Source organism: Varanus komodoensis, unplaced genomic scaffold, assembly GCF_004798865.1.
Source record: "Varanus komodoensis strain SLA01 unplaced genomic scaffold, ASM479886v1 scaffold11, whole genome shotgun sequence".
Classification (NCBI taxonomy): Eukaryota; Metazoa; Chordata; class Lepidosauria; order Squamata; family Varanidae; genus Varanus; species Varanus komodoensis.
Genome location: NW_025335317.1, coordinates 31,744,561 through 31,759,654, shown reverse-complemented (window position 1 = coordinate 31,759,654; position 15,094 = coordinate 31,744,561). Strand labels below are relative to the sequence as shown.

Sequence of the window (15,094 nt, the reverse complement as noted above, 5' to 3'; positions counted from 1 at the left end):
ATTCTATGTCTGAAATGGCATTAGCTATTTCGCTAGAAACACAGAGAAGGCAGAGGCTAGTGCTCTAATGTCATGGTGATTTGAGAAAACTCCAACTGGTGGAAGAACGGCACAGAGAAATTAATACCTTACCCACCCCTTTTTGACAATGTCTTCCACCACTGTTTGAACTACTTCTCTGCAGTTTGGGCAAGCACCCTTGAGGAATTCTGTGGTAATTCAGAGACTGGGGACAAGGTATCCACTCCCCTATCCTTCTGTAGGGAAAGCCATGAATGTCTTCTGGCTACTAACCCTATAAGGTCCCATGGGTGGCTTCCATGGTTGGAAGGCAAACTCATGTTGTGAAACTGAGTCCAGAGATCCCCTGTAGAGGGTTTTCTTCCGTGGGGTTTTGTATTTGCCAATACGAGCCATTGAGCCAGGCATTTTTGCTGACTTCCATCTTTTGGCCAGCACCAAGTTGTCTTGCACCCATAGTGTGTATTCCAGGCTGCACCATGTTGCACTTACCAGCCCCATTTGTGTGAATAATGCATAGCATCCACATGTGGTTGCCCATCCAGCTGCAGGCCAGGGCCTTTCCAGCTTAGCAAAAACAAAGCCACATGCTAGCCACCGCACCAAACTCACACTCTCACACACAGGGAGCCTGTTCCACCATGTGCCAATTGGCTGTAAGGATGTTGCTAGTCCACCATCATCACCCCAACTGGTAGAGTGCTTTCAGTGGTCCTTACCTGTAGTGGCTTCACATGGAAATTGTTTTTCCTAGGGACATGTGGAATCATTTTTAAAACAAATATGATTTCTTTCCTTTTATTCTCCTTTAGCTGATCTGAGACAGCATCTGTCTGCCCTTCTGTAAACTGCATGTCCGTTTTACCTGGTCCTTGGGGGGAATCCAGACATATAACATGTTCCAGGTGTAAGAAATCCATGCTGGGTTTTCACCAGTGCTACAAAAATATAAACATTCTATTACACACTGAGCCAGTATTCTGAAACTGAAAACTTAAAAATGAGGAAGTCCACTGTTTTCTTCTTACACATATGGTGTAGAAGGGACTAACAACATTAACAGAAGTACACAGAGACAGCCAGAGTAACAACTTCAAGAAACTCCCCCTCTTTCCTTCGGCATTATCATCTAAGCTACTTAGTGTTAGGCAAATGCTAGTCTCTTTGGTCTAAGTCTTCAAGCCGGAACCTGATCCTAATCCCTGAGAGGCTGCTTTTCTTCGGGGCTCTTCTCCCTTGCCCCCTCCAGTTGTGGGCCCTTGGCTGATCCTGATGTCAGCCTCTTCTCATCCTGGTCTGTTATGCTGTTGGTCCTCCCTTGCAGGGTTGGTGTTTGAGCAGGAACTTCATATCCTCCACGAGTTCCATGGTCTTCTGGTCTCTTTGTGGTTTTTGGGGCTTTTCTCAGCCTGGTGTATTGTTCCCATGTAGGCACTCCCTCAAGTCTCACTGCTGTGTGTGTCAAGGGGCACCAGAGCATGGTCCTCCCATTGCATCAATGGTCTCCAGGCAGTCCAGTTTCAGGAGAGTCCGCTGATTTAAGCCAGCAGCCCCCCTTCCCTTGTGCCATTGTAAGCCGTAGGCAGCAACCAGCCACTGGAAGTGGCCACAGCTTCACACACTGCAGGCAGTCAGTCAAACAGGCACAGCTGCTTTGGCCTTGCTGGACAGCCAGCATGGCCACTCTGGGCTCGGAGGAGGAGTGGTGCCGGCAGCTAGCCAGTGCCGCAGTAGGACGGAAAGCGATGCCTGCTGAGTCTGGTGCTGGAGAGGACCAGCTTCAGCCCCCCACCCCCTTTTTTTGCACTTCCATGTCAGGAGTTGCCCTATGCTGGGGAGCAGCCATGAGTGTCTCAAGAAAGCACTGGCTGCCAGTTTTCCAAGCCTGCATGTATAGCTTTGGAGAGTGGGAGTTTGACAAACTGCCTTCTTCCTTTCTTGAGGCAGCTGAAATTTTCCCCCCTTGAAAGTCAGAAAGCCAGATACTGTACCTGTTCTTGTGAGGTTTGCATCTTCTCCTTGATGACCCAACGAAATTCAGTTGTGGCTTCAGTGACAATTAAAAGCTTGTTCATATACTGTAGTAAGAACAGCATTGAAGTCTCTGGTCCATTTAGACAAGTCCCTCGCCAGTGTTTGAGAGAAAGGTGGGTGAATTCCCTCCTCCCCTGAGCAAGGGTGGCTCGGAACACCTGGCTCTTTGTCCAACCTGACATTCTCATTTGAAGGCAAAAGGAATTAGTTCCCTAGGAAGCATTCCAGAGTCCCCACAACTGGGCAGGTGGCCTGATGCCCTGTGTCCCCACAGTCAAGCATCTCTGTTGCCCCCCCCCCACCCCACACTGGGACAGTCGCAACTGAGCAGACTGCCCTAATGTCCACCAAGAAATCCATGTCCTCATCTCCCACCCTCATTCTCATCCATGGCTGTTAGGGTGATGTGGAACTCTCCCCGTGGCCACGACAGGTGAGGCTCTGTTCTGGGGGATTCCCTTTTCCAGTGTCGCTCCTGTTTGCACATTGCACACTGATTCCTTCCTCACTCAGCACCACTGCCAGCAGATCCACTTGCAGCCTGTCTTTCTGTACATTTCCTTTTTAACTATGCATCCTGTGTTTCCAAAAACTGCACCTCACCCCCAACATTCTCAAAGAGCTGTACACAATGCTTAGTGCACAAAAACTTGGAGAACAAAACTCAATGCAAAACAAAAACAGAAAGAAGTGATCTTAGAAAAACATTAGCAGACGCATGCACAGAGGAAGAGGAAAGCAGATAGCAGCACTGATTACAAACTGAGAGTTTAAACACCAAATCCCAAGCCTTTTTGACCACCCCAGACCTCAAACAATGAGGCTGGCTGGTCTATGGCTTTCTCAAGAGTAGCTAATCGAAGCACATGAACAGAGCTCTCCTAGAAAGCTGAGCACCTCTCTCTGTGTGAGGGAGCAACTTGCTAGCCCAAGAAACCCCTGCTTTCTTCCCTGGGTCCTAAAGGTAGCCAGTGTGAAGGGCTGAAGGGCTGGTGATTCCAAACTGTAACCACTGGGGGAGGATTCAACTGCCCATTCATGTCCTCCTGGCCATGAAAGCCACTTTTGCACCCAGACACGGTGACAGAATCCCCAGAGCTTCTCCCCCCGCCAAACCCATACTCACGCTGTGGAGGGAAGAGAGTGAGTTCTACTCTCCCTCTTTCCTGTCCTACCCCAGTGGGGACCAGTCTGCACTCTTCCAGCAAGTTCAGACTGTCAGTGTAACAAACGCTTGCGCAGGAGCTCGAGCTGTTAACCGGTATGCTGACAGTAAATTTGCAACTGTTCTGAAAAGAGTCTGAAAATCCATAGACCCTTCAGGTGCCACTTTGCCCCACTGTCCAATTGATGCTGGGGCCAAATAGAATTACAGTAGATGTTTAGTTTCTTTTTCTTTGAGGTGGAATCTCCTTTGAACTTTTTCCCAATTTCCCAAAAGACAACCCAGAGATGTGCACATGTGTTTGGACTTACCTTGACCCATTGAGCTAGTGGAGGAGACAGTATTCCAGCTAAGATATTCAAAATCCTAAAAGATGATGTAGTTAAAGTGCCACATGCAGCATGCCCAAAGAGGGCAATGCCAAAGATTGTTCCTACAAGCCAGGCTCCAGCAGTAAGTGGACCAAGAACTACCAGAAGTACAGGCAGGATTTCGAAGAGGGAGAGGAACTGGAGATCAAAATGCCAATATACGCTGGAACATGAAGGAAGCTAGAGAGTTCCCAGAAGAGCATCTACTTCTGCTTCATTGATCATGCTAAAGCATTTGATTTATTGATCACAACAAATTGTGGCACGTTCTTAAAGAGATGGGAGTACCAGACCATCTTATTTGTTTCTTGAGAAACCTGTATGTGGGTCAAGAAGGAATAGTGAGAACTGGACATGGAACTACAGATTGGTTCAAAATTGGGAAAGGAGTACAGCAAGGCTGTATATTGTCCCCCTGCCTATTTAACACATATGCAGAGCACATCATATGAAAGGCTGGGCTAGATGGATCAAAAGTTGGAATTAAATTCCTGGGAGAAATAACAATCTCAGATATGCAGATTATACCACTCTAATGACAGAAAGTGAAGAGGAACTAAAGAGTCTCTTGATGTAGGTGAAAGAAGAGAGCACAAAAGTTGGCTTGAAACTTAATATCCAGAAAACCAAGATCATAGCATCTGATCCTATCAGTTCCTGGCAAATAGATGGGGAAAAAATGGAGGCAGTGACAGATTTTATTTGCCTGAGCTCCAAGATCACTGCAGACAGGGACTTCAACCAAGAAATTAAATGACACTTGCTCCTTGGGAGTAAACCTATGGCAAATCCAGACAGTATATTAAAAAGTAGAGACATCACCCTGCCAACAAAAGTGCATATTGTCAAGGCCATGATTTTCTCCAGTTGCAATGTATGCCTGTGAAAGCTGGACCATATGGAAAGCACCTAAGAATTGAGGCCTTTGAATTGTGGTGCTAGAGAAGACTCCTGTGAGTCCCTTGGACTGCGAGGCAATCAAACCAATCAGTCCTAGAGGAGATCAACCCTGACTGCTCCTTAGAAGGCCAGATGCTGAAGATGAAACTCAAATACTCTGGCCACTTAATGAGAAGGAAGGACTCCCTGGAGAAGAGCCTAATGCTGGGAACAATTGACGGACAGCAGAGAATGCAATGGGGTCACTGAAGCAATTGGAATGAGCTTAAGTGGTGGGGGGGAGGTGCTCACACACTTATGTGGGATCCGCTTCTCCCAGACCCAAACCAGGTCTGGATCCTGGCCAGATTTCGCTTTATCTGTACCAACAAGAATCTCCAAAAACCAACTTCCATCCATGGAGTCCCCTTCCGCTTTGTTCGAACTAGCCCCTTCCCATAGAGCTCAACTCTACTTGGGAGTCACTGGCTATCAGGCAGGGAAGGGCAGCTTGCCGGGAGGCTCTCTCTCCCTACCTGTGGCGAAATGTGATTGTTTGTATTCCTATATGCTAGAAAGACTTCATCCCGTGCCTTATCCAAAATGGAGTTTAATCTTACTTCTGTAAAGGCCATCTCTGCCATAACTTTGACTTCCCCCTATGAAGGTTTGAGCAGTCTGCAAAAGCGAGCTCAAGCAGGCTGTTAAGGCTGCCTGAAGAAACCTCCAGACATTTCCTCTATTTTGGCCAAGTCCAACAGAGTATGATGGGAGAAGGTCTCGTGGGGGTGTTATTTCTGAGAGCAGAAGGGACCCTGTTTTGGTGTGTCCCCGCCCTGTGATTTGGTCTGCTTTGCTGTAAAAGTTACAATCCTTTAGTTCACATGGAATGGAACACAGATATATAGAAGTGGCAAAGCAAAACACCTCCATATAATTTGCCTCAGAAAATTGTGATGTGTAAGAACCTTTCACTGGAAACCAAGGCCAAGAACATTCACACTATTGTATTCCTGATTACTATATATGGGAGTGAAAGCTGGACAGTGAAAAAAGCTGACAGGAAGAAAACAAAAGCATTTGAAACATGGTGCTGGAGGAGAGTTTTGCAAATATCCTGGACCTATGGAAAGACAAAGAAGTGGGTTCTAGGTGGGTTCAAGCCAGAGCTTTCCCTAGAAGCAAATCTGACAAAGCTGGGGCTGTCATACTTTTGGCATATTATGAGGAGGCAGGAATCACTCACTGGAGAAGACAATCATGCTAGGGAAAGTTGAAGGCAGGAGAAGAAAAGGAAGACCAACTATTAGATGAATAAATGCCATAAAAGAAGCCACAACCTTAAATTTACAAGAGCTGAGCAGGGCTGTCATAGATAGGACATTCTGGCGGGCTTTCATCTGTAGGATCGTCATATGTCAGGGACAACTTCAACTTGACAGCACATCGTAACAACAACAACAAGGGTGATTATCCCATTGCAACTTAAAATGCTATTCAATGCACAATTTTGTTGTTATTCAAGTTCAAGGTTATGGCTTCTGTTATGAAGTCCATCCATCTCATATTTGATCCTCCTTTTCTTCTACTGCCTTCAACTTTCTCTAGCATGACTGTCTTTTCCAGTGAGTCTAGCCTTCTCATGACCTATCCAAAGTTTGATGGCCTCAGGGGGAAAAACCCACTGAACTCAGCTGGACTCACTTCTAAGTGTATATGCATAGGATCAGGCTGTGCCTTGTCTCTCTTAAAGACTCTGCACATTTCATTTTCTGGCCCAGTCTACCCATGCCTTTTTGCTGTTCCTTACTACTCTGTCTAGAAAATTTAATATGAACAGAAAATTAAATGTTGCTTTTTAAAAAATCACATTTCTAGCTGTTCCAAGAATGCTTCATCTTTTTAATGCCTATCTATATTTTTTAAAAAATCCCAAATGGCTGTTTTTTAAACTGTTATACTTTTGACCCCCCCCCCCCCCCCATACACACACATCTTGTTCCAACAGCCAGTGAAGGAATGGCACTTAACAAATGGCAGAAAGAGAACATCACACTTTCTATTAGAAAAGCCAGAGATTAGGTTAGGTAGCAGACACTAACTAAAAGAGGGAATTGAAACCAAACTTCATAGTATCACGTAGTGGTTGGAAGGAGTGAAACTCAAAACATTCAAACTCCCTCTTCAGGTAGTAGAAAATAATCCTTCCTTCCTCTTAGAAATCCACTCTTGAATGACTTGCCAAAATACAGTATTTTTCCAAGTACATTAAAAACAAAGTTAGCTGTGTTGGTTCACGAGGGGAAAAAAATTAAATATCTACAATTGGGCAATAATGTTATGAGAACAAAACACCCAAAATATAGTATATTGGAAGCTTCACTAAAGTTTCTTCAGAATTTCTGCACCACACCACCTAAAATTAATGCCGTGATTTAATGCAAACTAAAGGCTGTTGCATGTGGCATAGCAGTGATGGTTCTGGACAGGGATTTGGGAGAACAGGATTCCAGTGCCCATTTGATCATGAAGCTTCTAGGTGACTTTGGGCCTTTTACTGACTTACAGCTGACAGACAAATTGGTTTTCAATTTGTGAGGAATGAACATTCAGACTCATGGGGAAAACCTACATATCTGAACTTCAGCGGATTTATTGAATTGGTGCCCCAGTTCCTGCAGTAACTAAGACCAGCGTGCTCCCAGGTAGAGACAAACACAACTACAAAGTCACAGCCCATGTGCAAACACTTTTATAACCTGCTAGTCACATACACCAATACAGAATGTTAAGTTTCCAGATATTGTTAGAACAATAGCATCTTGATATCTTTAGGCATGCCATAATGTTCGAAATCAATCAGAAATACTGGTAACAATAGTATGGAAAATATTACTGATTACTTTATTGACATGTCAGTTCAGTAGATTCCTTGCAGTTTGGATCAGCCTCTGTGTCTGTTTAAACATGCAGATATGTCTGATTGAGGATCCATTCTGGAAAACTGGTTTGACAACTACACTACACAGGTGCTTGCCTCTGTGGAACTAGATTATTAAATGGGTCCATTCGGAAACAAATGATTGTCTTTGTCTCAGCTCCCTGCAGCTGATGGGAACACCAGTATTTCCCCACTGATAGTATTAGCCTACAGCAGCTTCTCCCTCCAGCTAAGAAATCCATCTTAAAGGAACAGCAACACTAAACAGTAACCTGGCTTGGAATTCTGCTGCTTTCTGAGAAAGAGACAGAGGTTTGATTTGATAACACAAAGGCACATATAAGCCTTTTCCTACCAGGATTTATCTGCATTTTCTCAATGCAGCCTAATGTACCTCATAGGATTGTTGTGAGGCTACTACCAGAAAGTGGACTATATAAGCCAGCATGGCGTCCTGGCAAGGGTTTATAAAAAAGGAATGGTAAATATACTAATAAATGAAGAAAAATAGTTGTCTTTACTTATGTTCTCCACCTGAATTACAGCCACACTTCTGTTTCCCCTAAACTGGTCAGCCATTAACTTTTGCCTCAGAATGCCCTATGTAATCTGATACCTGCTACACCTACCAGTGACTGAATCTAAACTGCAGATTTCATGGCTAAAACACATAATTTTTAAAAGTTGCATTTTTATTCCCATCTCTTAAAAAGAGAACACTTTTTTGCCTAATGAAGAGTTTTGGGGAAGTCAAAAGCTGGGTACTGTTTCACTTGGCATTTTGTTTGTGCTAATAAATGAATGTATTGTTCAATTGTATCTTTTGTATTTTGTACGTTTCTCTCTCTCTCAAATGGGACAGAACCAGTTGTCTTTATTTGTTTAAACCCTGATTCCAACATATCTCCACCATTCTTGCACAGTATATGACCTGAATATCTTTATTTTGAACTGGGGATGAAAGCAAAGATTGTGTGGAATTCTTGATTTTTTCCTTTTCTTTTTAAGGTCCAGAGTTTCTTTTCTAGAGAAAGCGAGCTGCGTGTTAAACGAATGCTTTAAAAATGGTTACAAGAACTTGCACAGAAGGTAGCCCAGTTCTGTGCCCCCACAAGCCTTGCGATCGATCATAAAGAACGCCGCAGCCCCCTTCGGCTGCACGGGGGCGGGGTTTGCGATCTCAGCTCTAAAGCCCGCGCTCCACCAATGCCGGGGTTCCCAGCATGCTCAGCTCCCCTTAGGCGTGGACTTCCCGTCGGCCCGTGAGAGCCGTTGCTTTTCCCGCTGTGCTTTGGATGCAATGAAAGTGGACCGGGCTTCTAGTGGTGCCGCCGCGCAGATGTCGCCGGACTTCCGGCTGTACCTGAAGGAGCAGCGCGTCGCTACCTTCTCCCAGTGGCCCTTCGTTTCTGATTGTTCCTGCACTCCCGACCGGGTGAGGGACTTGCAGCTCCCGCTCGTCGGCAAGGGAGAGGAGCCCTCCCTCTGGGCAGTGCAGTCCGATGCGTGCTTTCTTAGGAGGAGGCCCTTTGTGTTCCGTGGCGCTCTTTCCAAGCAAGCATAGCAGCCCTAAGCGGTTGGGGCGTTAACTTGTGGCTCCTATTTTTTTGCTGATAGAGGGCAGCGAAGGTGTAAAAAAGTGGAAGACGCTGTGGTTTGCAAGCCTTGGCTTCACAACGTTGGTTCTGTGTAAGAGGCGTTCAAAAGTGGGTGGACTACGGGTTTCTCTGCTTTCCCTTTCAAAATTCAGCACAATAGTCCGTGCTGCCATGCCTTTAAAGGTGTCACTCTTTCCCTCACACCCCCTTCTGTGACCAAGTACCTGGGCTAGGGATATACATAACCAATGATAAAAAGGAAGGTGGTGGCTAGGTTTTATGCATATATTATGTGAAATAATGTCAACAACTTAAGGGGTGGGATCTGCAATATATGCATGGGCACTGATGTGACTATAGACACCTGCCAGGCTTCTGATTTTTAAATTTGTTTTATCTGGGAGGCTGGGGTGCTGCAAAGTGAAGCGTTAGCTTCTACCATCTTCATTTCAGAGTCGGATTGCAGAGGCATTTCTAAGAAATAAATGACAGGCAGCTGTAGCCTAATGTTTGTTTTGAAGCATTCCCAGCCCTCATCTCCCCAAGCCAGTTAACTTGGGAGGACAGTGTGGAGCATCCTAGCCGGAAGTATATGGAGATTGGCTGTGCTCTGTGTGTGCTGCTTGGCCTTTATGAAAATGAGTACAGGTAGTCAGTCCCTGGGTAACAAATGAGTTGTGTTCCTGAGAAAATGGAAACTCTTAAGTTGAATTTGTATGCAAGTTGGATCAGGTATAGATGGCTCTCTTCATTCACTGGAGTTAAGGGTTAGAAACACAAATATCTCCCCACACAAACTCACCAGTGCCGCCTCTTTGCAGTAAGGAAATGCTGGAGGGATTTCCCTCTCAGGATGGGCAGAGCAGGAGGGCATGCTTTGGAGGCCTTCCTTCTCTCACTATTTGCTTTCTTTTTGCTTGTGGTAATGAGATTTTCCACAGTAATTTTTAATGAATAGGCTTTATGGCAGTTCATAAGTACAAGATGTTTGTAACTCAGAGACTGCCTGTATTATGCTCTGTGGGGACAAATAGGTGATTTAGTATTTGAGGCTAATAAACTGTTGATTGGTGCTTCATTGGACTGAGTTAATTTTGTGAAATGAGTGTTGGAGTAAACAATTGTGTATACATACAAGTGGTTTTGTGTTTTGGCGCCTGGACCTGCCTTTCCAGCTTGTACTTACCATCTTGCACAAGTTACTTTGCTTTTAGCCTTACCAGTTTGCCTTCTGAAGATTCATTTATTAATTTATTTTCTATACCACCCAATAGGCAAAGCTGTCTGAGTGGTGGACGACAGTAATGGGCATTTTGTGAGTGCCCACAATACTTTCAAAATTCTCAAAGTGTCCACCATCTTGAAGTTGAAAACCCCTGCAGTAGAACTTATTCACACATGAATGATTATAAGATTTTTCCTTTAGTATCTACATATAGTTCTAACCTCACTGAGATGATAAAGGACAGCATTTACCACTTCATACTGCAGGCGAAGTCTTCCATGAGTGAATGCTTTATTCAAAAATATTCCATGCATTTAGAAAACTAATATGCTAGTGTCAAGGGTTCTTCATGATTTCTCATTTTCCAGAATTACAAATTTTAATACTTGCCTGCCTTATAAAAGCTGTTGTAGAGTTTACTAAAATAATGTCTTTCAAAAACATCAAAGAAAGTATGATAACAATGAAATGCTTGTTACTATATTGTGAATTAGCATTCACAAGATTATAGCATGTAGGTGTTTGTAATCTGGAGCATGCATTCATTAGATTTTCATTAACACTCATTTCCTACACAGTGCTGTAACAATGACACCAAATCATATTAATTTGCAGCTAGAATATTTACACTGTTTGATTCTTACAATCCAACTTCGTATCTCTTTATCACACTTTACATATTTTTCATGTTTTTCTTTTTAGCAAATAGAGAAAGTAACTTAAATATATTCTCTCATAATATTTCTTACATCTAGCACCCATGAAAGTTGAATTTATTTATTTTAGTGCGAAGCTTAGGCTGTAATCTTACACACTAGCCTTAACTAAAGCTTGGTTGAAAACAAGAGTTCAGAATATGCATGTAGAAGTTTGAGAGCCTGTGCACTTGACAATTTTGTCTCTTTGTAGTGTTGTTCCTTTCTGCTTCACTCTGCCTTTGTTGTTTGAGTATCAGTTTAGCCAAAGTAACAAACAAAACATGAAATACCCATGATTTATAGGCAGAAGTAAGTTATAATAGTTACTGAGCTGCCTAGAGTAGTTTATTTTATCAGGATAATTTATTTAAAATACATTTATTTATTTTTATTTAAATTATTTAAGGATAATTTTCTAGTAAATAAAGTCCGGTAGAGCCTTTGATTCCATTTAGAGATTAATGATAGGACTTCTCTTCATTTAATATTGACATTTAGTATAATTAAAGAGAAACTTGGATTTGCAATTTTCAGTAACATTAAAAATCTGAATTTTCGAACATCTAAAACTTAAAAGTCTTTGATTTTTATATGTAGGGTTTGTAAACATGTTCAAATACACATGCTGTGCAATTTGGAATCCTGAAAAAGCAGGATGACCTGAAGGAACCCTATGCATGTAACTCAAGGTAAACTTTCACCTCCAGTGCCCAATGGTTAGACATATGGACAGTATGCAACCAAAGACTCTCTTCTGCTTTCCAGGTCATAAGCTTTTAATGCGTGACTGTAGAATGTGTGCCCCTGCTGAATAACCTCTCCCTCTCTTTCTCTCCCCTCACCACAATCCAGATGGCAGGAGCTGGATTCATTCACTGCCCTAGTGAGAATGCACCTGATGTGACCCAGTGTTTCATATGCTTTAAGGAGTTGGAAGGATGGGAGCCTGATGACGACCCCATGTATGTATCTTAGAATGTGGATACGAAGAGTTGCAATGCCACTATATAGCACCACTGCAAGCATAATGGCTGTCTGCTATTACAAGGATGATGGAGCCGGATGCATGGATTGGTTGTAGGATGATAGCAATACATAACTTGTCTTCATATTCCCTTTTTTTTAGTCTCAGTGCAGGCCCTCCAGAGCAAATGAGACTGCTTGTCACAGGCAGATTATGTTTGATTTTTGAACATCTGGGAGTTTTGTCCACAGCAGCAGGTGTTTAGATTCTGCAGTGTGGTGTGAACTGCAATTACAAAGTGTACAGAACAAATCTGTGCAAGCCCCCCTGGACCACAGCGTGTGGCATTAAATGAGGCTGAATCCTCCTGGCTGCTGTGCAAGCCAGTAATGCACACAAGGGCTCTTCACTGGGTTCTTTTTTGGCATTCTCTAAAGGAAATGATGGATCTGTAGCATTAGAGTTCCATGAATAGCTAAGCCTGGTGTTCTTCAGTTGTAGTGTGCCAAGAGACGTGGTTTACTTTAAAACAGACCCAGTATAGCAGGGGTAGCCAAAACGAGGCTTGGGAGCTTCATGTGGCTCTTTGAGTTTATTTTGCAGCTTGTGGCTTGATGCCCACGGGCACTCACTTGCAACGCACCACCCACAGGCACTGCCCGCTGCTGCCCATTTATGGCTCTCAAATATCTGACATTTACCATATGTGGCTCTCTTGTTGAGCAAGTCTGGCCACCCTGCAATATAGGAAATTTTAACAGACATCAAAGACTGGCTATCACAAGTCTGGAAATTGCTACACTGTGGAGATCGGATTTAGTGGATTTGTTTCATTTGCAGAATTGATTTTTCCCAGCAAGCATCCATGCTCCTTTAATGCAGGTGGATCAGGTATGCTGTTTCAGTAATTGATATAGTTGCAGTAAAGCTTTCCTTGACCATTCCCCACTAGTCAACATGGCTGGCAGGAGTTGTTATAAGATCAGCTAGGGCTATGCCGTTTGCACAGCTGGTGTCCACTTTTGAGTGTTGAGAGTGTCCCTACGAAAAAGAAATCTGCCTTTTCCAGGGATGTCTTTTCAGTCTACAGGCCCAGCTCCTTTCATCTACTGTGGACTGTCATTCCCATCTGCCCCAGCCAATATGGTCAATCAAGGGATTGTATAAGTTATAATCTAAAATATCTGGAGGGCATCAGGGCTGGAACAGAATGTTCTGACCTGCCCTCTGGTGAGTAGGAGCTTGTCAGTGAACACATTGAGTCAGAGTTTCAGTATTTGCACTGGCTCTTTTCTTCAACTCAAGGTACTAGTTCTAGCCTATAAATTCTGAGACACATAATATAATCTGAAAGGTTACCCTCCAATCTAATAATGATCACTAAGATCACCTGAGAGTATTCTTTAACATTTACTATTCATGTGTTCGACTGGATGCTAAAGAAAATGTTTGATGGAATACATATTCCTCGGCAACATGGCAGAAGCCCAAGCCTCTTCCAAAAGCAATGCAAGACTTGGCTAGGTGTAGTGATCACATTTTATGGATATGATTGTAAGTAAATAGCATAAATTGGAACATAAACATAGACTGCTGGGAAACAGGTTCAAGTAAGTGTGGTATTCTGCAGCTTGATTTTTTTGTGGTTTATCAGCAACCCTTTGCCAGACATTCCCAGAGATGTCTATTTAGCATGTGGGGACAATTGTGCTAATATAGCTTGTACTTCTAATTTCTAGGGAAGAGCACCGTCGACACTCCCCCAACTGTGCGTTTCTTGCACTCCAGAAAGATATATCTCAGCTGACACTACAAGAGCTTTTGAAACTCAGCAAAGAAAGAATGATCAATATGATTGTAAGTATAGCTTGCATATTAGTTTAGTCTGACACCTCTTGGATCCTTGTGCATCCTGCAATTTCAAAATTAGGATTATAGCACCAGAACTTCTTCTGCTCCAAGTGATGAGTAGTGTGTGTACAGAAACACTTTGATATGAAGGTGGTTTTCTTGACTCATCTGGTTACAACTTGGAGGCCAATCTGCTGTTCTTGTGGTATAGCTTTCCCTTTTTTTTTTTTTGGCTTCTCCAAGTGAGTTGCCCCACTTGTCCCTATTACCTGCAAAGACCTCCCTTTATAGTTCTTCCTAGACCTGGCAAACTGCCTTTTTATTATTTACTAACTGGAGTTTTCTTCTGGATTTTTCCTAGAAAAAGGAAGTTAACCAGAAAATTACTGAATTGGAAAACCATACCGAACATATCCGTAACGAAATACAGTCACTGATTTCCTAAAGCTCTTTTGTGTTCCAGTGCTGTGCACTTACTCTTTTCTGACCTTTTCAATGGCCTGAGCAAAGACAGAAATGAAATTGTTTCGTGACTGTTCTTCAGTCCAAGGATTATCTGTATTTTATGTTCATGGATTTACTTTCCCATTTCTTCTTAATAAATGTTAACATGTTTTCAACTTATTGCACTCTGACAGCTTCTCGGGAAGCCACTTGGAGCTTGTGGTAATGCTTGAAAGCTTCTAATTTCCAACAGTGGGTCTAGTCTAGTCTAGTCTAGTCTATTTATTTATTTATTTGGAACACTTATATGCCGCCCCATTCACAAAAGCCTCGGGGTGGCTTCCAATACAAATAACTATACAAATGCATAAAAATCTGGAGACATCCCGGCATAAATATAAAATCAATAAATAAATTCAACAATTACAATAACGTTTAAATAAAAAGGTCTTGACCTGGTGCCAAAAAACAAATAACAACGGCGCCAGGCGGACCTCTCTGGGGAGCGCATTCCATAAGTGGGGCGCCACTGCAGAGAAGGCCCTCCTCTAGGTACTCACCCTCCTAATAACTTTCACGGAGGGTTCCCGGAGAAGGGCCTCTGCTGCCGATCTCAACTGGCGGGAGGGCAGATATAGATGCAAGTGCTCCTTTAGATAACCAGGTCCCAAGCCGTTAAAGGCTTTATAGGTGATAACCAGCACCTTGAATTGGGCCCGGACTTCAATGGGGAGCCAGTGAAGCTGACGGAGGACTGGGGTTATATGAGAACAACGCCCAGTCCCCGTCAGCAACCTGGCAGCCCTATTTTGCACCAACTGAAGTATGCAGACAGTCTTCAAGGGCAGCCCCACATAGAGCGCGTTACAGACGTCTAATCGGGAAGTTACCAATACATGTGTC

At 43.4% G+C, this 15,094-nt stretch overlaps 1 protein-coding gene across 1 annotated transcript; it reads left to right on the top strand.

Annotated features, from left to right (window-relative positions):
* The first annotated feature begins 8,685 nt into the window (after positions 1-8,685).
* Positions 8,686-14,367, top strand: BIRC5 (baculoviral IAP repeat containing 5). Its single transcript, XM_044420031.1, has 4 exons — positions 8,686-8,846; positions 11,785-11,894; positions 13,636-13,753; positions 14,109-14,367. The coding sequence occupies exons 1-4, from the start codon at positions 8,712-8,714 to the stop codon at positions 14,190-14,192; spliced, it is 447 nt and encodes a 148-aa protein (XP_044275966.1). The 5' UTR covers positions 8,686-8,711; the 3' UTR covers positions 14,193-14,367.
* Positions 14,368-15,094: the final 727 nt, after the last annotated feature.